The following is a 23,794-nucleotide window of genomic DNA, read 5'->3' as shown; positions in this document are numbered from 1 at the left end:
TTTTGGTCTCATCACTCCAAATGACTGTGCCAGAAGACTTGAGGCTTGTGTCAGTGCTGTTTGGTGTATTGTAAGCGGCATACTTTGTGGCATTTGCGTAGTAATGGCTTTCTTCTGGTTACTCGACCATGCAGCATCTTTCCTCAAGTGCCTCCTTATTGGGCATCTTTAAACAGCCACACCACATTTCCAGCTATCCCTGTATTTCACCTGAAGTTATTTGTAGATTTTACTTTGCCTGCCTTTCATTTTCCTGGCAGTTGTGGCTGAAATTTTAGTTGGTCTACCTGACTGTGGTTTGGTTTCAACAGAACCCCTCATTATCCACTTCTTGATTAGAGTTTGAACACTGCTGACTGGCATTCTCAATTCCTTGCATATCTTTTTATTTCCCTTTCCTGTTTTATACAGTTCAACTACCTTTTCCCACATGACTCATGACTCAGAATCCAGAAACGTCAGTGTAGCACTGGATGAAAGATGCAAGGGTCTGTCAGGAGTCCAGAAACTCATTTGCCTTTTATACACATACACACATTCAATTACAAGCAAACAGACCACAGGTGAAGATGATTACCTTTAATAGCCATTCAAACCCCTTTGCGTCAACTTGTGTATGTTATCAGGCTAAAAACACCAAGTTATGTAAACTTTTGATCAAGGTCATTTGGGTAGGTTCTGTTGCCATTATGATTTAAAAAGAGTAAAACACAGTTGACTGATAATAAATGGCTTCAGCCAAACAATAACCATGAGTGAAAGAAAAAAAAAGTCTGTGTTATTCATATTCTCTGAAAAAGAAATCGAATTCTGCCAGGGTACATAAACTTATGAGCACAACTGTGTATATCTCTCTATCTATATATTTATTTATTTATTTTTTAGGCATTTCTGAGAGATCCAGGTGGGATGAAATCCCTAGTCCTGGGTCCCGATTTTGTCCTGAGCCAGTGCACCAAGGTGGTTGGTGAAACAGTCTGTATGAGACAGACAAGGGCCTGGAGTGTAAGGCCAGAGCAGTAGTGCTGCAAGTGAGAGCCAACTAGGCTGAATGTAATTTTGTTGATGGGAAAAGGAATGCTGAAAACCCCTGCGAGGGAAACCCATGTGAACTTTCTTTTCATAAAAATCTGTGGTAAGAATCTGTCATCTGAATCTGTCATCTAAGAGCACATGACAGAAATCTAAATGAATGCAAGCGTCATCTTAACACACACCAAACAGTCATATCAGGGATCGCATGTTCTCAGCTAGCATGATGAGCAGACTTATGCGGGCTTTGCTGAAAAGTCTCTTGAATTTGTTGCACAGTTTCCTCTGAAGTGTGTGGCAACCCACACACTGTCCATTAGATAAAACACCACGATTTTTCAAATATATACCATCGACGAATGTTCTTTGTCACTAGTGGATCAATCCTGAAAACGCTGTCAAAAAGCATGCTGCACCCTTATTACAGACTAAGTTGTTAAATTGGAGAACACAAAATACCCTCTGTTGCATAGACGCCATCTTGTTAACGGCTGGGGTTAGCATCTATTTGGACACTAGTAGTGGTATCTAACGGCCGTCATTTGAAATTTCAGACCACACCTGTTCAAGTAGTACAGATTTCATTCAATGGCAGTGCGTGATTGCACAGATATAAGGTTTTAAAATTGGGTCTGTTGAAACACACTGTATTTTAAAAGGTCACTAGAATCACCCATATCTCAATTTGGAGGGGGGAGAGGTATTGTAAGTGACAGATGTTGTTTACGGTCATTGCTACACTTATGCAACTGGAGAGAACGTGGCAAGTGTGGAGTGTTCATATGTTGTTTTTAAATTTAACTATATTAAGCCCTTGTAAATTGACAGGAAGTAAGCTGATGCCATAGCAAGGTCAAAGCTGGGTAGAAGATTATCGAGCATCAGTGATAGAGCTGGCAACATTAAAACAGGCTAATGAATATTACATATGTGAATGCAGAGGGAAGAACGCCACAAACAGATGCGTTAAGATAATATATAGATTGGTAGCAAAACAAGGTTAAGAAAAAACAAACACTTTTCATGTGCAGATACACAAGAAACTACTAAAAATTACAAAAATGTATTTGTTTACAAAAATTGGTTTAAAAACATTTATACAACCATTTGTTGCAATACACCAAAAAAATGGAAAATTGTATTCACCACACTTGTAATTCAACATGTTTCGTCATTCTGGCCTCTTTAGGAAAAAGCGTGGTGAGAATACTAATGAAATAAACATAAAAGGTCTAGAAATCAACAACATTTGTTAATTTTAATTTTATTTTAGTACAACCACAATTCCAAAAAAGTTGGGGCTCTACAAAAACAGAGTGCAATGATCTGCAAATCTTATGAACCCATATGTTTTCTATTTTCTATTGTGAATAAAATATCGAAAAGTTTAAACTGAGAAACTGTACCATTTTAAAAAGGAAGATCATTTTGAAATTAATGGCAGTGAAATGTTGAGTCAGGACAACAAAAAAAGTAAATGGTACTAACAAAGAAGAGGTGGAAGAACATTTTGCAACTAGTAAGGTTAAATCAGCAACAAGTCATTACCATGAATGGGTATAAAAAATTAAAAAAAAGCTTCTTATGCCGCGTACACACGATCAAACAATCCGGTGGAAAAGTCCGGCAAACAATCCCCCATGTGTAGCCTCCGGCATACTTTTTTGACCCGAAAGTATGGCGGACTTAGAATGCCGTGTTGCACTCCAATCTTCCCGCCGGACTCGCATTTCGGTGGACAATCCGGCCGTGTGTATGCCAGTCCGCCGTACTTTTGAAATGAGCGGACTTTTCCCGCCCGGAGAAAAGTCCGCTTATTTCGAGCGGGTCTCCAGGTAGGCGGGGCCCGCAAAGGAGACGACGCTGGCCCCGCCGCCTGGTATGAACTTAAAGGGGAACCCCAACGCCGAAAAAAAAAAAAAATCGGCGTGGGGGTCCCCCCCAAGTCCACAACAGACCCTTGTCCGAGCACGCTACCCGGCCGGCCAGGAAAGGGGGGGGCAAGCGAGCGCCCCCCCCTCCTGAGCCGTACCAGGCCGCGTGCCCTCAACATGGGGGGTGCCTTGGGGAAGGGGGGGCCGCACGACCCCCCCACCCCAAAGCACCTTGTCCCCATGTTGATGAGGACAAGGGCCTCTTCCCGACAACCCTGGCCGTTGGTTGTCGGGGTCTGCGTGCGGGGGGCTTATCGGAATCCGGGAGCCCCCTTTAATAAGGGGGCCCCCGGATACCGGCCCCCCACCCTATGTGAATGAGTATGAGGTACAATGTACCCCTACCCATTCACCTGTAAAATAAAAGTACAAAAAAAACACAACACACGAGATAAAATACTTTATTGCACAGCTCCGGGGGTCTTCTCGCCGGACTCCTCTGCTATCTTCTTGTAGCTCTTTTACTAGCGGAGGAGCCCGGCTTTCTTCCTCGCCGCCGGCCTCTTCTTCCGACTTCGGGGGTCTTGTCCCCCTCTTCGGTTCTTCTGCCGGGCCACCGCGCCTTCTTATAGCTCTTTTACAGGCGGTGGCCCGGTCTTCTGTCGCCGCCGCCTTCCGATCTTCTTCTACTTCTTCTCCAGGAGATGTTGACTTGACGATCTCTCCGGCCGCAATGCCAGGGACGCGCTGCGACTTATATAGGGACAAGGGGCGGTGTCACATGGGTTGGTCACATGGGTTGATGTCACATGGCGACAGTCCCAGCATCCTCCGGGACTGTGACATCGTAAGGGGGCGGGGTCACCATGTGACACCAACCCATGTGACAAACCCATGTGACACCGCCCCTTGTCCCTATATAAGTGGCAGCGCAGTGCATCCCTGGCATTGCGGCCGGAGAGATCGTCGAGTCAACATCTCCTGGAGAAGAAGAAGAAGAACGGAAGACGGCGGCGGCGACAGAAGACCGGGCCACCGCCTGTGAAAGAGCTATAAGAAGGTGCGGTGGCCCTGCAGAAGAACCGAAGAGGGGGACAAGACCCCCGAAGTCGGAAGAAGAGGCCGGCGGCGAGGAAGAATGCCGGGCTCCTCCGCTAGTAAAAGAGCTACAAGAAGATAGCGGAGGAGTCCGGCGAGAAGACCCCCGAAGACGGAAGACCCCCGGAGCTGTGCAATAAAGTATTTTATCTCGTGTGTTGTGTTTTTTTTGTACTTTTATTTTACAGGTGAATGGGTAGGGGTACATTGTACCCCATACTCATTCACATAGGGTGGGGGGCTGGTATCCGGGGGCCCCCTTATTAAAGGGGGCTCCAGGATTCCGATAAGCCCCCCGCCCGCAGACCCCGACAACCAACGGCCAGGGTTGTCGGGAAGAGGCCCTGGTCCTCATCAACATGGGGACAAGGTGCTTTGGGGTGGGGGGGCCGCGCGGCCCTCCCTTCCCCAAGGCACCCCCCATGTTGAGGGCACGCGGCCTGGCCCCCCTTTCCTGGCCGGCCGGGTAGCGTGCTCGGACAAGGGTCTGTTGTGGACTTGGGGGGGGGGACCCCACGCCGATTTTTTTCGGTGTTGGGGTTCCCCTTTAAGTCCATACCAGGCGGCGGGGCCAGCGACGTCTCCTTAGTGGGCTCCGCCTACCTGGAGACGTGCTCGAAATGAGCGGACTTTCCTCCGCGTGTGTGGGCGAGTCCGTTCATTTCAAAAGTAGGGCGGATAGTACGGCGGACTTAGTACGCCGTATTAGTCCGCTGAAAAAGTGCCGTGTGTGGGCAAGTAGCCCGTTCGGAAAGTCCGCCAGACTAAGTACGTCGGACATACCGCTACGTGTGTACGCGGCTTTAGAGAGTCAGACTCTCAGAAATAAAGATGAGCAGAGGTTCACCAATCTGTGAAAAGCTGCATCTAAAGTTGTCAAACAATTTCAGAATAATGTTCTCAACGTAAAAGTGCAAAGATGTTAAATATATCATCATCTATAGTACATAATAATATCAAAAGTTTCAGAGAATCTGGAGAAATCTCTGTGCACAAGGGACAAGGTTGAAACTGAATATTGGATGCCCGCGATCTTTAGGCGGTACTGCATTAAAACAAAGCATGATTCTGTGATGCACATCACTGCATGGGCTCAGAAATACTTTCAAAAATCACTGTCTGTGGACACAGACAGTTCCCCATGCCATACAAACATGCAAGATAAAGCTCTATCATGCAAAGAAGCCATATCTGAACATAATCCAGAAACACAGCAGTTTTCTCTTGGCCAAAGCTCATTTAAAAATGGTCTATGGTCAAATTAAACTTAAAACTTGACATTTTTGGCAGCCATGGGCACTGCACCCTCCAGACTAAAGAGGAGAGGGACCTACCGGCATGTTATCAGCAATCACTTGAAAAGCCTGCATCTCGCAACCTCCTAAAAATGAATACCCTTCCCAAATTTATATACCTCATTCAGGCCCTGCCCATTCATATTCCGCCCCACTTTTTCAGACAGGTGCAGTCCCTCTTTATCAGGTTTGTCTGGGCAAGTAAAAAAGCTAGACTGCACCACTCTCAACTAACACTTCCCAAACATTGGGAGGGCCTAGCACTTCCTGACTTACGTTGTTATTACCTAGCGTCCCATCTTGGACAGATAATTGATTTGAGGCACAATAAGGTGTCCAAACTCTGGGTGCAAATCGAGCAGTCCCAACTCCACATACCCTTGAACGGCGCACTGTGGGGCTACAGGGACCTCCCAACAACCCTGAAGACGCACCCCCTCATTGGTAGGACCCTGAAACAGCCACGGTGCTGCCACCCGAGCTTCCCTTTTCTCTAAGGTCTCCCTCCTGCTTCCAATCTTGGGCCACCCAAGCTTCGAACCGGGTCTACACTACGCTGAATACGCATCTCTTACCGATTCTGGCCACGACCATGCCGCCAAACTTATAACTGGTGAGCGGTGGCCCTCGATACCTGAACTCACCGACTCATCAGGAATATACCAACTCTCGTTCTGGAAAGCCTTAAATTATACCACTTCCTTCACTCTCTACCGCAACCCCGGGACTTCGCACACCAACTGACTCCATTTGAGACCCTGTGCTCAACAACTGACCCGTTAGCTCACATACTTTCCCAGACTAACGCCCTGTTATCCACGCCAAAAGACCCGCCACATCTGCCTTGCCTAACCAAATGGGAGAAAGACCTTAACCGTAAATCCTCAATGCCACAAACGCAACGTATTATCACCCTGGCCCTTAAATCCTCTCCCTGTACCAAAATACAGGAAACCAACTTCAAGGTCCTTACCCGTTGGTATCGGACACCCTCCAGGTTGAGCAGGTGCTTCCCATCGTCCTCGAATCGGTGCTGGCGCTGTGATGAGGAGGAGGGTACCCTGCTCCATACTTTCTGGTCCTGCTCTAGATTGCGGGCGTTTTGGGATGAGGTCTGTCACATCGCCGAGAAGTTCACGGATTGATGCCGCTTTCTTTCTACTTCATCTCTCAGTAACTCCCATTAAAAAATAGAACAGATCACTTGTTTGCCACCTCTTTAATGCAGCTAAAGCATGTATTCCCCTTTACTGGAAACAACGTTCCCCCCCGACCGTGGCGCATTTGCTACAGAAAGTGGAAGACGTGAGGAAAACGGAGGACCTAATCCTCACTGCACAACACAAACAGGACGTTTTTAAAAAGCCTGGGACATCTGGTGTATGTTCATATTGTCCGATGAGGGCCAATGCTTGTGGGGGATTTGACCCTCCCCCGTCCCCTCTGAGAAGAGGACGACCCGAACCGCCGTCATGTCTGTCTGTCCTTCCTTGGTCTCCCCCCCCCCCCCTTTTTTTTGCCTCTCTCCCCCTGCCCCCTCTCTTTTCCCTTCCCTCCTAAATCCTCCTCCCCCTCCCCCACACCCCTCCGGCAACTCTGGGTTTCCTTCCTTCACTTGGAGGGAGCGCAGAGATCGAACCCCGTTCCAGTACCACTTGAATGAGCTTTGACGTTCACTGTTTTTACTCCCTACAGGAGCAGTGGCCTATTATATATCCGCCTAATATACCATGACTTGTTCATTGCTTTGTTCTGTTTATTTTTATACTGTTATATGTTTTCCTCTTTTTTTTCCCCCTTTTTAAGCCACACTGATCTCTGTACTCATAGCTCTAATTGTTTTACTGCTTGTATTGTGGGGCCTTGCCCTATCCGGAGATGAATACAAATTTATATTTGAAAAGCCTGCATCTCTGATAGCATGAGGGGTGCATAGTGCATATGGAATGGGCAGCTTGCACACCTGGAAAGGCACCATCAATGCTTAACCCCTTCCCGCCGGGAAGTGGTTCCGTTATCCTGACTGGACGTCATATGACATCCAGCAGGATAACACGCCGACGCGCGAGTGTGGCGTGTAAGACTGACACGCCGCATCTCTGATCGTGGTAAGAAGCCTCTGACAGAGGCTTCTTACCATGTGATCAGCTGTGGTCAATGACAGCTGATCATTGCGTGAACCAGGAAGTGACGGTAAACGGCATTCCACGGTTCGCGCTGACAGGGAAAGCGATCGGCAACTCTCCCTGTCAGGGGGGAGGGGGGCTTGGGGGAGTCTGTGATGATAATCAGCACATTGATTATCAGCACAGGCCCATCAGATGTGCCACCACAGCTGCTAAAAAGTGCCCATAACCTGCCAGTCAGTGCCCCATTAAAAAAAAAAAAAAAATAAATAAAAAAAAAAATGGACGACAGTGCCCATCACTGCCCATATCAGTGCCAATTAGTGTCCACCACAGTGCCAATCAGTGCCCAGCAGTAAAACCTGTCAGTACCTCATCATCAGCGCTGCCCATCACATCTACCTGTCAGTGCCCATCACAGCCACCTGTGAGTGCCAACCCATCAGTGCCCGTCAGTGAAGGAGAAAACAAAATTTTATAACCGAAAAAAAAAAATTTCTCCAAAAATGTTGGTCTTTTTTAGTTTGTTTAGCAAGGAAAAAAAAAAAACGCAGAAGTGATCAAATACCACCAAACGAAAGCTCTATATGTGGGAACAAAACTATAGAAATTTTGTTTGGGTACAGTGTAGCATGACCGCGCAATTGTCATTCAAAATTAGAACGCTGAAAGCTGAAAATTGTCCTGGGTGGGAAAGGGCGAAAGTGCCTGGTATTGAAGTGGTTAAAGATATATCCAGGTTTTAGAGCAACATATGCTTAGGCAAGAATAGAACAACATTCTTCTCCCAAAACTCCAGCAATTGGTCTCTTCAGGTTCCCGATGTTTATAGAGCGTTGGTAAAAGAAGAGGGGATGCTACACCGTGATAAATATGGCCCTGTCACAACTATTTTGGGATTGCAGTTGTACTTTGCCAGCTTTTTAAAACGCCTTGCTATCCATTTCAATATTACCATTATTAAAATGGTACATTCTCTGTTTAAACCTTTAAATTTGTTTTCTAATTTTTATTGTGAATAAAATATGGGTTTATGTGATTTGCAAATCATTGCATTCTGTTTTTTTTATGTAGATTTTACCCAGCGTCCCAATATTTTTGGTATTGGGGTTGCAGAGTGAAGGATTAAAGTCTTTAACTCTTCCACTCCATTGCTTTGTGCAGGCATAGCAGAGTAACAGCCACACCCCTTATTGCCCGTGTCATCGCCCAGACTTGTACTGCAGAGAAGAAAAGCATATCTGACAAAGTCTGTGTAAATTACAGTTTTTTTTTGGTGCTTTTTAGACTACACTGGTATAAGTAGACACCTTGCACCACATCTGTAGTAGGACCACGACAATGACGTTTGAAAATACGTCTGTCTATATGAAAATAAATCATTTCTGTGACTTCATTTTGGATTTAACCAAAAAGGTGATAAGTTCTTACTGAAGAATGAGTTGGAGATTGGCAAAGCACTTCATCTGGATCCCGGCTTAGCTCTACTTTGTCCTGCTCCTGGTGAAGGAGAGTCAGTCCTGCAGCAATGTCACTAGGAACCAAATCTGTGTCCTACAAAAAGGAAAATGTTAGTTATATCAGCAAAAAGCAGATCAACAGCTTTGTTAAAAAAATAAAATAAAAAATGTATCACTTGCAGAAATGGAATTGGACAAATCGGAAGACTCAAGTCTCCTAAACAGATGTTCTTAATTAAAGTGATAGTAAAAAGTCAAATAGTTTTTTCTATAAAAATAACAAACATGTCATACTTACCTGCCCTGTGTAGTGGATTTGCACAGAAGCCTCCTCATCTCGGGTCCCTCTTCGGCTCTCCTGGCCCTGTCCTCCTGTCGAGTGCCCCCACAGCAAGCAGCTTGTTATGAGGACACCCGAACCGAGCTGCAGCTCTGTGTCCATTCAGACACGGAGCCTTGGTTCCACCCTCTCTTTCTTGGTTGGCTGACTGACAGCAGCGGGAGCCAATGGCACCACTGTGGTGTCTCAGCCAATCAGGAGGGAGAGTCACAGATGGCTAAGACATTGCTTAACCACTTCCCACCCGGCCAATGTATATATACGGCCGGGTGGGAGCCGCCTGCTCCTGATAGGACGTTCAGGAACGTCCTTTAGGAGCAGCGGGATCGCGCGCGCGCGCGCCCGCGCAGCGGCGCGATCCCGATGTGCTCGTGTCACCCGGAAACGGCACATCTCAGATCGGCAGGAGGGCTCTGTGATTGGCCCTCCTGATCACATGACGGCCGTGTCCAATCACGGCCGTCATGTGATGTAAACAAACAGCCGGTTGCTAGGCAATCGGCTCTCCTCTCCTCACACGGAAGTCACCGTTGAGGAGAGGAGAGCAGATCGCTGCAGCCGGCTGATGATCAGTGAGTATGGGCTGCTTTTCACAGCTTTTTACTCACTGATCATCAGTGTAGTGTAAACACACAACACACCACACAGTGAAAACACAGTCCCCACATATGTCCCCAAAACACACATGTCCCCAAAACATACATGTCCCCAAATAATAAAAACACATGTCCCTAATAATAAAAACTTGTCCCCCACATATGTCCCACTAAAATCACATGTCCCAATGATTATCTGCACACATATGTACGTGATCACCTGCACACATATGTACATGATCATTTGCGTACATATGTCCGTGATCACACAAACCAATTATTATACACTTAACGGAATTTTTTTTACCAAAAACATGTAGCAGAATACATTTTGGCTTAAATTTATGACAAAATTTGATTTTATTGGATTTCTTTTCAAATAGAAAAAAGAAAATATTGTTTTTTTCCCAAATTTCCGCTTTTTTTGCGCTTATATCGCAAAAAAAAAAAAACGGAGTCGTGAATAAATAACACCAAAATAAAGCTCTATTTGTGCGAACAAAATGATAACAATTTCATTTGGGTACAGTGTAGCATGACCGCGCAATTGTCACTGAAAGCGCTAGAGCGCTGAAAGCTGAAAATTGGGCTGGGAAGGAAGGGGGTGAAAGTGCCCTGTATTGAAGTGGTTAAGGAAGATGAAGCTCAGGTAAATATTTAGGGGGTGCTGGGGTGGCTGCTGCATATAGAAGGCTTTTTATCTTAACGCAGAAGTCAGCAACCTGTAGATCACGATCTGCCAGTATATCTCGGACAGGTGACTGGTAGATCGCAGTCTGGGCTTGCTGACCTGCCATTTTCCACAGCATCAAACAGTGTGCAATGCAGAGGGACTACTTGTAAAAATGCAGCTGTAATAGGGAGCAAGGGCCACATAAGCCAATGCCTCTTCTGTAGTGCAGGCTCTTGTCCCATGCGGGAGTGATACCAACTGAGCTCCACCTCTTATCCCAGCTGGCAGTCTCCAGAGTGCCACCAGTGGCAAAGAAGAAATCCTCAGGTCAGGGTTAAGCAATACACCTGGCATAATAGCAGCGTTGTGTTGCTTTCTCCCCACCTGCTTTAACCCCTTGGACCCCGAAAAAGCATGCAGTTGCGGGGCGCTTGCAGAGTGGCCCCATTTACTTGAATGGGTAATGACTGGCATGCGGTAGCATCCATTAAAAGCAACAGGGGGTTTAATTCTTGCTGCAGCATGTGTACACCAAAGGAGGTGGGTATTGGGGGCCAAAAAAACATGACTCAACCACTGGATTTTGCCACCCCCCCCACCGTGAACAAGCCCTAAAGACTGATGCTGCCGAATGCAACTAAGGGTTCATTGCCAAGTGCAGCAGGCACTGCCGCTCCTCTGAAAAGCGATCAGAGTGTGTTTGACAGGTGGCGAGGAGGTGATCTGTTGCCTCCTCACCCCCCGATTTAAACCCTTGATTGCTGTGTGTCAGGTGGCGACACTGTGCCTGGTGATCTTTGACTTCTCCCATGTTATTCATGTAGATCTCCAACTCTTTAAAAAAGGTAAAAAAACAAACAAAAAAAAGATAAAAAAAATAAAAAAAACATTCTGCCTTTACAACCCCTTTAAGCCCAACCAATTAACCCTTTTACATTAGAAAGAAGCAAATGTGCAGACCTGACACTCAAAGTATTGTCACTGTCCCTCGCTCTATATCATCATTGTGAATGACAGAAAAATGTACACTGAGAATGAAAATTTTTCCTACTAATTCATGGGAGCCATTTGTACCAGATTTATATCTGCTCAGCTAGGGTATTTCAGACACAGTATCAGTAGTAGTAATATAACAGTAGTATATTGTGAAATCTTCTGGCAGGTGCTACATCAATAAGAGCACAGCACTCATGTAGGAACCACACTGTCCAGTAGGGGGCACTCTGACACACCCAAACTCAAGTTTTTATTTTTTTTAACATAGCCAGAGGTTTGCTTGTTCCACGAGTGCTTATTCTGTACAGATATGAGAAATTTATTGTTTCTACAGAAAAGGTTATCTTGAAAAACGGTTTACATGGAAAAAGGTGTAATGCCATTTAACAACTTAAATAAAATGAGAAACGTGCAGATCAGAAGGGCTAACTACATGAGGACTTCTATATTCTGCATGTTTGTTTCAGGGCAATAAATATTAACAATGCTGAACCAGGCAGCTGGGCGATTCGTTTCAGAGAGGTAGGTCAACAATGGCAGCCCACATATTTATTTCAATATGGATTTCCTTTAATTAAAGCGATATTAAAGCTTTTTTTTTCTTTTGTAATAAACAAACATGTTTTACTTAACTGCTCTGTGCAATGGTTTTTGCACAGAGCAGCCCTGATCCTCCTCTCCTCGGGTTCCCCACTGATGTTTCTGGCTCCACAAACTCTTTAGGGAGTATCCCCATAGAAAGCTACTTTCTATGGGGACACTCATGAAGGCTCTCCCTTGAGCCACCCTGTCTGTCTATTGACATAGACAGGGAGGTTCGGACCCATTCTCCCTCACAAAATCTTATGGACAATCTGCCCAGTGAGGAGGGAGAGAGCACAGACCACCGCTGTGCTCATCACTGGATCGAGCTCTGGTGGGGGCTGGGATCTTCTTGCACAGGTTTTTTTTTTTTTACCTTAATGCATAAAATACATCAAGTTAAAAAACCTCCAGGTTTTTAATCTTTGTGCATTCTATGGTAAAAAGCATTCTGTGCAAAGCAGACCCCCCCCACCATTATTTACCTGAGCTCCTTTGCGATTCAGCAATGTGCACAAGAGCCTCGGCTCTCCGGGACTCTTCCTCCTCAGTGGCTGAGACAGCAATCACAGCCAAATGAGAAGAGATAGGGGTTGGGGGCCGAGCAGCGGCTGTGTGTAAAATGGGCATGCAGAGGTTCTTGCTCTGAGGGCACTTGGCAGGAAGGAGGGGCCAGGATCACCAGGGCTGCTTTGTGCAAAACCACTGCACAGAGCAGGTAAGAATATTTTAGTTATTTTTCTTTTCTTTTTTTTAAAGTGCCTTTAATCTCACTTTAAGAGTGAAGTTCACAAGAAAATACACAGCGACAGATTAAGAATAATTATGGACCTTTAACAGCTCTGTGCTGGTATATGCCATGCATTAAAGCATGCTGCATGTGCCAAGCGCCATACTGCTAGACTGTGCCAAGTATATTGAGAGGAATTTATCAAATCTGAAGTAGCCAGTATCTAGAGGAGCTGTACATGGCAACCAATCAACTTCTAGCTTTTATTTTTAAAGCTTAACTGAACAAATAGAACGATAGCATGTGATTGGTTACTATGCACAGCTCCAGAATCTGTCTGTTCCAGTTTTGATAAAGGTCTCCCATTGTATCTTGCACAGTTCACACATAAAATCACAAACAGCAGAATGGTATGAACAGGCCTTAATGGGAATGACAAAAATGTTTTATAAATCTCTCTTACAGAAAAGTAAGTGGTGAAGAGTTCAGCAATACTTGAGAAAGCCACTCTGTTGTCATTGTTATTGCCTACGCAGCAACACAGAAGTCGGATCCGGGTTTCCCAGACTCTTGTAGCCGCCTTCTTGACATTGTACAGTAGCTGCTGCGATTGACTACTCTCCAGGTCGTGATCTGTTTTATCCACATAATACAGAGCTTTCTTGTGGCCCAGCGGGTCAAACACAATAATGATGGCGATTGTTGTGAACAGAATGATAATCCAACTACAGTACACAGAAGAGAAAAAACAAAAAAACAAAAAACAAACACACCTATTAATAACAAAATATAAAAATAGAGATAAAGAAAAAAAAAAAGAAAAAAAGAATTCCACTTGTGTGAAAAAAGCGTCAAAATAAAAATAATATAGACTATATCCCTACTCTGTGCTTTAAACATTAAAAAATACACCAAGCAAAAAAAAAAAAAATGCACAAACCCAAGTTTTTAAACTATTACATAGATCCAAACTAATGTTGCTGCAGTATTGCCCCACCAAAATGTCACTAAATGATGAATACCGATATTAAATCACCACTGTGCAGAGCTCTAAATGCAACTAATCACATCAAACTCATACAGTGATTAGCTGTGCATATAGTCAATATAAAATGTCAAGTATTCTCAAACATAGAATAAAGTTAATAAAATAAGTCCACTTCATTGAATAAAATGAACCTTCAATCTTCACTTAGTACTAGGGTTGCCACATCATCCCTTTAAACCCAAACACATATGAATTACACAGGTTGAGGTCAATTTATTGCAGATAAGGCACCAAGTTTAATTACCATCTTCATCAGCCACAGAACCTGTATAATATGTGTTCAGTTTTAAAGGGATGAGGCGGCAACCCTACTTTGTGAGTTTAGTGATTCTTTTCCGCACTTTGACTGCTTCCCACCTGGGTCATTGTAAAATGATGTTCGTGCTGGAACCTTATTGTTCTGGGAGGAAGTCACATGACATCCTCCCAAGAACGGACCGCACTCCGGCACAATCTGTCAGCGACACCGTGAATGACTGATCAGTGTACTGGCCCACCATTGGTAACATGTGATTGCTGTGACCAATCACAGCAGATCACACGACAGTTGTAAGCAATGAATAGATTCCTTTAATGCCATTGCTTGTATACAATTGTGTTTCTAGCTGTGATCGGTCACAGTGATCACAAGGGATGAGGAGGAGGAGGAGGAGGAGGAGGAGGAGGAGGAGGAGGAGGAGGACGACGACAAATTTTCCAAAAAATTACAACTTAAAAAATAAATAAAAAAAGCCTATTGCTAAATACCTCAGATTGTTTACTTACTTTTTTGTGGGATATTTGTACTTCCTTAGAAATGAGATATCCCAACAGTACTGATCAATTTTCAGACCAATAGACACGGGCTGGATGTCGAGAGATAACTGTCAGCAAATAAATAAAATGAAAACCAGCATCCGACCAACTCCCGATTAGAGCCAAATTTCAGGGAGCACTGATCAGAGTGTTCTGGCAGGGGGGGGGGGGGGGGGGGTACTCGGGGGGTACTCCATCGCCCTGTAAGAACACAACAGTTCAGCGGGTGAGACCGGTAAACTAACCGCACATGGCTAGTACAGTGGCTCAGATCCGGCTTTAAGGCCAGATCCAGTCCCCAAGTAACATTGCCGAAACACAAAAAAAAGATATGCCCATGGGACTTTTATAGGATCCAACCAGAGAAAAAAAGAAAAATATATATTACTAAAAACAGTTGCATAGGAATATAGAACCGCTTTATTATTCACATTCAAATGTATAAAAAAATACAGATAGCTAAAGTTTTTTTAAAACAATGCATTGATATACATTGCAATACACAACATTAGATATAACTGCCCAGATACACGAGTAAAAAACAGATACTGTAGGGAGCCAAGACGGAAGCCTATAGAGCAAGCAGGGGAGCCAGGATGGATTAGAGCAAAAAAAAAAAAAAAAAAAAAAAAAAAAAACCCTGACAATCAAAATGCCTAAGGAAAAAGATGAGCAGCCCCTGTGACTCCAGCAGTAAAGGAGTAAACACATCACAATAACCCCCACTATAGTCCCCCATACCATGGAGGACTATGTAGTGGGGGTTATCATGGTGAACCTGCCGCTGGGACCACTTTATTGGTTAGAGAATCACTGGCATGTTGCTGGAGCCATAACCCCTGCATTCCGCTGCCAACAGAGGACATCATTTATCTATTGCCCGGTCTGCAATTGGTTAAGCACAGATTTAAAGTGTGGAAAAGAATCACAGCACACTGAGCGAAGACTGAATATTCCATTATTTACTGAAGTGGACTCATTTTATGAACTTTATTCTATGTTTGAGAATACTTGACATTTTATGTTGAATATATGCACAGATAATCACTGTATGACCATATACGAGTTTGATGCGATTAGTTGCATTTAGAGCTCTGCAGTGGTGATATTGGTATTCATTGTATAGTAAAAATAAATATAGTATATGCAATTTGACGTTATTAAAAATGATCTTTCCTTTTAATCTGCAGTGCTGTAATTTTCTGTAAAATTCAATGAAATATTGCTACCTGGAGGCCTTCTGTACACAAATGTTGTACAGAAAGCCCCTAGAAATGTAATTTCCTGCTTGTGTGATTGGCTTATTGATTTTCCCCAGAAGTCTGCATGATGATACAAATCTGATTTTAAGCATTCCCTGCAACAACATTTTTCTGGTGACATACTTCCGAAGGGAAATCACATCTAAAAGGGATGCAGACACTGACAATTTCCTCAGAGCCCTGCAGGTGCCAGCAGCCGATTGATAATTATAAAATCACTCCCATTCATTTTTCACATTTACACAGACAAAGAGCTATTTCTAAAGTATAAAAACACATTGGAATCTGCAACAAAGTTTGTTAAAATCCCTGTAATGTACATACAATGTACCCAGAGGACAATGTTTTTTTTTCTCAACAAAAGTGGAGTTACTCTTTGACATGCAATATTTTTTATAGAGTAGACTGCCTTCAATACATGCAAGTGGTTGTAAATCTCAGACATGAAATATGAACAAAGCATATCTACAGCGCATTCAGAAAGTATTCACAACGCTTCACTTTTTCCACATTTTGTTATTTTACAGCCTTATTCCAAAATGGATTAAATTAGTTATTTTCTTAAAAATTCTACAAACAATAACCCATAATGGCAACACGAAAGAAGCTTCCTTGAAATCTTTGCATATGCATTTAGAAAAAATAAAAATTATATAATATAATATATATATATATAATTACACCCCCAAATCGGGTCCAAGTCTGGGCTCTGGCCCATTTAAGGACATTCACAGAGTTGTCCCATAGCCACTCCTTTGTTATCTTGGCTATGTGCTTAGGATAATTGTCCTGTTGGAATATGAGCCTTCGCCCCAGTGTGAGGTCCAGAGTGCTCCGGACAGGTTTTCGTCAGGGATGTCTCTGTACATTGCCGCATTCATCTTTCCCTCGATCCTGACTAGTCTCCCAGTTTCTGCCGCTGAAAAACTTCCCCACAGCATGATGCTCTCACCACCAAGCTTCACTGTAGGGATGATATTGACAGGTGATGAGCGGTGCCCGATTACCTCCAGACATGACGTTTGCCTTTCAGGCCAAAGATTAAAATTTTTGTTTCGTTAGACCAGAGAATTTTTTTTCTCAGGAGAGTCCTTCAGGTGCCTTTTGGCAAACTCCAGGCGGGCCGTCATGTGCCTTCCGTCTGGGCACTCTACCATACAGGCCTGATTGGTGGAGTGCTGCAGAGATGGTTGTCCTTCTGGAAGGTTCTCTCTCTCCACAGAGAGAGAGAAACGCTGAAGCTCTGTCAGTATGACCATCGAGTTCTTGGTCACCTGACTAAGGCCCTTCTCCCCCCGATTGCGAAGTTTGGCCAGACGACCCGATCTAGGAATAGTCCTGGTGGTCTCAAACGTTTTCCATTTATGGATGATGAAGACCACGGTGCTCATTTAGACCTTAAATGCCGCAGAAAGTTTTCTGTACCCTTCCCCAGCTCTGTGCTTCCCTACAATCCTGTCTCGGAGGTCTACAACCAATTCCTTGGACTTCATGGCTTGGTTTGTGCTCTGACATGCAATGTTAACTGTGGGACCTTATATAGACAGGTGTGTGCCTTTCCAACTGATGTCCAATACAGTTGTATTGGACATCAGTTGGAAAGGCACACACCTGTCTATATAAGGTCCCACAGTTAACATTGCATGTCAGAGCACAAACCAAGCCATGAAGTCTAAGGAAACAGGATGCATCTGAGTTCAATTTTGAGAGTAATGACAAAGGCTGTGAATACTGAATACTTATGTACATGTGATTTTTTTTTTAAAACATTTTTAATAAACAAAGATTTGAAAACTAACTTCTTTCGTGTTGTCGTTATGGAGTATGGTTTGTAGAATTTTGAGGAAAAGGCTGTAACATAACAAAATGTGGAAAAAGTGAAGCGCTGTGAATACTTTCCAGATGCACTGTATCTATAATGTGTACTTGTCTCAATTAAAGCAACACTTCATATTCCTGATACGTGGCTGCTGTACCATGTAAGAAAGTATCCTGTTCTCTTTGCATTATTTTCTTTATATGAAATCCCTGGTGTTCCTGTCTCCCCCTCTGCTTTCGTACTTTCCCAAAAGTGCAACTTCCACTAAAATTTTCTCCTCTCCCCTCCCACAATTGGAACCATTTGGGGGGGGGGGGGGCGCTGGGGGACAGGATAGCCGCCTTTGACAGCTATCCCATTCCCACTTGTGGGAGTCCGGGCCGTGGCCCATGACATCACCACGTGGGCTCCCTCCTCCTCCCCCTGGTACCGGGCCAGTATGGGCGAGGGGCCTCGCATATGCGAAGTAGGGTTCCCGGCATTATGCCGTAAGGCTACACTGCCGGGTACCCTTACCTGCAATGGTGGCGGCAGCAGCACCTGACAGAAACATAAGCTGCAGTGCCAACATCGCTGGACTCCAGGACAGGTAAGTGTCCTATTGTTAAAAGCCAGCAGCTGCAATATGTGTATAAAAATAACTGACAGGGGTTATAACCCTCCCCATCTCTATCCAAAATGAAAATTTTACCTATAGATCTACATTACAGTAAGAGGGTCAGCATGACAGCCAGGCAACTTGCATTTTTCAAAAGTTGAATCTTCAGCAATGGCAACCTCTAGCTTCCTCTCATGTCAGGCTTATTTTAGGAAAGGAGACTGTAAAGTAGAAGGGTAGGGGAGGTATACAACAAACTTGGTTCTTCCAGTAATGAAAATTGTATGTAGAAAGATTATGGTAACCCTTTAACGAAGTCTCATTTCAATTGTATTAATGTTCTCTGTTGCCTAGGAATAAAGTACATGCAGCACCTTTCTTTGTCCATGTACTGTCTAAAGCCAGCTGTGAGGTAGGAAAGGGCACCCCTCCTCCCTCCACAATCATCCGACAACACAGCTAGCAAGGAGATGGCTACAATATTCACCCTCTCCACACACTTGCACGAGACAAACATCCCATGAGGCATGCAGGAGGATGGGGTCTTGCCATCCAAAACATTCCAATCTCTTTGAGACAGAGAAACATGCAACCTGACAAAGCAGCCTTCTCCTTGCTAGCTGTGTTGTCAGACGGCTGTGCAGGGGAGGAAGGGGCAGTGTCCTACCACGCAGCCAGTTTTAGACAGAATTTAGGAAAATGGGGCAAAGTACTACATGTACTTTGTGACTTGGGGAACAGAACACAAATTGAAAGGAGACTTATTTAAATCAACATGCAGGACAAGAAAAATACAAGTCAAAGTTGTTAAGGAGTGAAATTACCTAGCAACAACTGTAACCAAAATGACATGAACCACTGATTTGCCACACTGGACTCCATTGTCTGACACCCAGATTGCTCCCAATACTGCCCACACAAACTCTGGTACATAGAAAGCCAGGCGGATGTAAACCAGCTTGGGCATGCACTTCCTTGGTCCTGGGTTGGAGATTGTACCTGAAAAACAAAGCATCTGTAAAGAACATAGTTGTTATGCATGGTGATCACATAATGCCACAATGAAAAGTGGATGAGCTTTCAAAAATCAGCCAGAAGTCAAGCCAACAAGAATAACAGATGATACACGAAAAACAAAAGATTGATTTTTTCAATGGCTTGTTAAAATGTATGCAATACATAAAAGCCACCAACCTGGTCCCAATTCCACACAGTCAACTCTTCCAACACCTAGAAAACTGTTTTCTTTTTGTCACCTTGGTATCCTCACTTTGTATCAATTCATGAAATGGTCCAAATGGGTAGAAAGTTGTTCAATTTAAAAAATGTTAACAAAAGATTTCGCTTGGAAGAAAAAGGTTTAACCTCCACCTATGGAAGTACTATGAAAATACACAATAGTCTTCTACAAAAGCTAGTTTCAGCCAGCTTGGTAGATTGTTATTCTCCTTTTTTAAAGGTTTTATTTTTTATTTTTGTACTGGTGACAGAACCTCTTAAATTTTACCCAGTTGGAATAAAATGGGGCAAAGTTGCCAAGGGCATTTTTGCCTCTCTGTATAAACTGCAGGTTTAAAAAATTGTTTTTGTGAAGTCGTGAAGTAGCATTCTCAGGTTAGTCCAGGGCAGAGGTCAGGCCCTTGGTGACCTGGGTTCACAGGATGTGGGTTGAATGAGACTTAACTTTAAATTATTCAACCCAGAAGAGAACCAGCGCTAGATTGGTATGCAAGTCTGCAGGGGACAGCACCAGAGAGGAGGAGAGTACTGCCACCAGATTTTTAACATATGCATGTGAAAGTTTGATCATTTTTGCTCCAGCTGGACTTGGGCTTTAAGAAAAGGTTACTTTAAGCAAAAACTGCATTTCAAGACAGACAATCAGTAGTTTCCGGAGACACAGGCAACTGAAATAATATAGACATCTCAACTTTTCCTATAAAATGTGAAATTGGGTTCAACCTTTCCTGTCTTGCAAGCACCCTACTGGTCCTCATATGCGAATTGCAGCCTCCTTCACCAGACAGGCTTAAGGCTTGATTCACATCTATGTATGTTGCTTTTGAGCATTTCTGCAGTACTTTTTGCAATGCTTGCCGCGTTTTTGGACACGCGTTTTGCATTTATTTTTTATTTTTTTACAGTGTGGTTGCTTAGCAACCAGTGTACAAAAATGTACTTGCGTTTTGGATGCAGGTCCATTGACTTCTATTACATGCAAAATGCTGCATTTTGCATGAAAAAATTCCCGACCCTTTCCAAAAACGCAAAGGCACAAAAATGCATTGATGTGAACATGTTCCATAGGAACCCATGTTAAAAAATTTCATGCAAAATGCATTAAAAAAAAAAAAAAAAAAAAAAAAAATACATTAGTGTGAATCAAGCCTAAGAAGACCTTGCCAATACAATCCTGGAATGGCCAGGTAGTGTTGGCAGCTGTGGAGCAGTAAAGAGCTCTGAGGAAGCACAGGTAAGTAAATGAGGGTGGGAGGATGCCCTTTTATTTTTTTTAAAGAGAAGTATGGGGTATAAAAAAAATAAATAAAAAAAACACTTATACGCACCTAGGTGGATCTGTCCCCTGCCGCCTCTGCACTGAGAGCTAAACAATCAGACACCGCTGATTACTCAGTTCTCCCCTCCGATCAGAGCAGAGAGCTGTGACTGTCAGTCTTCGGCTTTCAGCTCCGCCTTTCCAGTGCTCACTGGAGCGCTGGGCTGGGGAAGGGAAGGAGCTGCTGGTCTCAGGCATCTGGGTGGATTCCGACAGCCTGGACCAGTTGAGTGACATCAGAACTGTACTCCAGTGATCCATTAGAGAAGTAGGGCCAAAAAAGCTTTGGCCCTACTTCTTTTAAGAAACTGAAATTTTTCTGGCATGAATAAGATGGCTCTTTAGGAGGTGAGAAAGGGCAGGACCAAGCTCCACTTTATGGGAAATGTTGAGGTTTAAAACTGATTATTAAACAGGATTTATAAAACGCCAACAGTTTCTGCAGTCTGCCTATATCTGTGGACATGTGGTTTTCAGTGACAGTAACATCTGTTTATGCCTTTTTGTCATAAATAAAAATTAATATTATATATTGTCCAGATTTACAATTGCTCATTGCCGGATTTTTAGGCTAAAAAAGAATAATGAGGTTGAGTCACGTTCTTGTGACTTCCACCCACACATTCAACCCGGAAATCAAGCCTTCACTGAGCCAGCGGCTGTATGAACTAATCAGGCGGATTTCACGGATTTACTTATACCTGCTGTTTACTCCGGGTGCCAGGACATTAGGCACTCATACATACGATTTGAATTACCTTTATATTATTTGAAATAAAAAGCTCTTTATCAACGGTTTTGCGCAATGAGGCTTTTTCTATTACAACTATTTATATGAGGAATATTCACCCCAGCTAATCATCGGAGCAGAGGACATCCACAGGGGTGTCCCCACACGCACATTTGACCTAACTAGTGATAGTTGGTCCACTCCCAGGGGTGAGTGCACATCCAACAGGGGGGCACCCTATTTAAGCACTTAAGAATCACGGAATCATCCATCTATTATTCAAGTCACAGCACTGCATACTGTTCAGCTAGCACCCTTTTTTTCACTGGGGACTGTTTTATTAATTGTTACCAGTGTATCACCTATATCTATTACCTGTATTTCATTTTTTAGCATAGTATACTTTTTATAAAAATAAAAAAAAAGAATAATCTTGTACAAAAACAAGTGACCGGGTCCATTTTATGAAAAAATATGAATACAATCTATTGTACTGTAGATTTGTATCATTCCAAAATCTCTAAGAAGAAATGTGAGACAAGTTAAAACAAGCTACAAAATTCTAGCACGATGTATGGCTTGGAGGTATTCAAAGATGCATTGAGATGCTAATGTGTAGAATATGAATGTATGCAAGTATCACATAAAACAAAAGGGCACTTTTAATATACAGCTTCAGTCATTTGTCTCTTAAATTCTTTTATTCCACAGAGCCCATGAAGAAAAAAAATCAGCTAGGTCTTAGGCCTGTGGTGGATGGATGGAATTTAGATGGGTTCAGCAGGGACCAGACGGGATCTGATCCATCTATGCACGGGCTGGTTGTACTAAAGGCGATCCATCTACTGACTTCACTAAAGCCTGTTGGAATTTTTTTTTTTGCAATCACTGCCGGTGGCTTTGGCTGCTAGCAGCGATCAATGTGTTCTGCCAGCATGAAAGGCTCCCTGCTGGCAGAACACAATAGCGCTGCAGGAGGGATCCCCCCCCCCCCCCCATCAACACTGACTGTGTTAACAGGGAAATCAAGCAATTTCTTTACTAGCACCCATGATTGCAGGAAAGAAAACTGCATTGTCTTCTATGGCTTGCTTTACTTCTCTAAAAACAAAAATCATTGTTAGAGTAGAGTAATACAAAGTAGAACTAAAAAGCTATTTATTTATTAACGGCTATAACCCCTACTAGGTTTTTTTGCCATCAGGGCCCCATTGGGGAAATTTCCCTTCAGCTTCTGTCCCATAGCCAAAACAGGAAGAGAGGAAATCCCTGGTTGTCACCAGAACTGGTGCCCCCATTAGAGGATATTCCCTCTATTACTGTTCTAGTGACAACCCAAAATTTGGGATATTCTTTTACGTTTACTTTTAGTGATAATGGCAAACAGGAGAAATGGGCCCCTTACACAGGAGGGATAGGTTCAGGTCCACCTGTCAGTTTTTAAAGGTGGACCTGATTGGATGGGCCATGTATACTTATGGACCAGTGGGTGTAAACAGACCTGTGTCCATTTACACCTGCCTACCTCTGATCCAGTCTGCTAAAAAGCAAGAGAAGAGGATCTGTCCACTTCCGTGTAGGTACATCAGATCAGAGGTAGTCGGCTCAGTCTGTGTCTGCTCTGCATAAATTGTAACCTGCCCGCTCTGCAGCAGCTAAGTGGATAGATCCCCTGCTGAGCAAAGCGGATCCGCCCTGTATGAAAGGGGTAACATTTTTTACTAAGAAAAAAACTGATGAACATGGATTCAGATTACATTAGTTAGGCCCCTTTCACACCAGTGGACAGATCAGGTCCTCCTGCCAGTTTTTCAGGCGGACTCGAACGATCCATCCATTGTTCTATATGGAGCGGCGGCATGTGTTTGCATGTGTCGCTGCTTGCATACACTTCCTCTTTCATCAGCGACAAAACACTATTCATGTATCCAGATACGCTTCTCCTTAAATGAGCCAACATACAGCAATGGTGATTATCTCCTCACCAAATGTGCCGACAGGGGATAATCACCATTGTATGCTGTATGTTGGAGCACAGAGGTGAACACCATTTAAAGATACACACGTCTGGATACACGAATAGTGTTTTGTCACCGATGAAAGAGAAAGTGTATGCAAGCAGCGATACACTTAAAAGGGGTTGTAAACCTTTGTGTTTTTTCACCTAAATGCATCCTATGCAT

The 23,794-nt window shown here is 43.7% G+C and overlaps 1 protein-coding gene across 1 annotated transcript in view; it reads right to left on the bottom strand.

The window, feature by feature from the left end:
- DAGLB (diacylglycerol lipase beta) overlaps positions 1–23,794 on the bottom strand; it is a 65,099-nt gene that overhangs the window by 25,155 nt on the left and 16,150 nt on the right. The window contains exons 3-5 of the mRNA XM_077449013.1: positions 19,149–19,323; positions 13,266–13,527; positions 8,857–8,979 (exon numbers count right to left, since the gene is read on the bottom strand). Of these exons, the coding sequence (XP_077305139.1) occupies positions 8,857–8,979; positions 13,266–13,527; positions 19,149–19,323 (560 nt within the window). The remainder of the gene's footprint in view (positions 1–8,856; positions 8,980–13,265; positions 13,528–19,148; positions 19,324–23,794) is intronic.

This window comes from Lithobates pipiens, unplaced genomic scaffold, assembly GCF_037356315.1.
Source record: "Lithobates pipiens isolate NorthernLeopardFrog02 unplaced genomic scaffold, aLitPip1_a1.2 Scaffold_22, whole genome shotgun sequence".
Classification (NCBI taxonomy): domain Eukaryota; kingdom Metazoa; phylum Chordata; class Amphibia; order Anura; family Ranidae; genus Lithobates; species Lithobates pipiens.
This window is presented reverse-complemented; position numbering and strand designations above follow the sequence as displayed.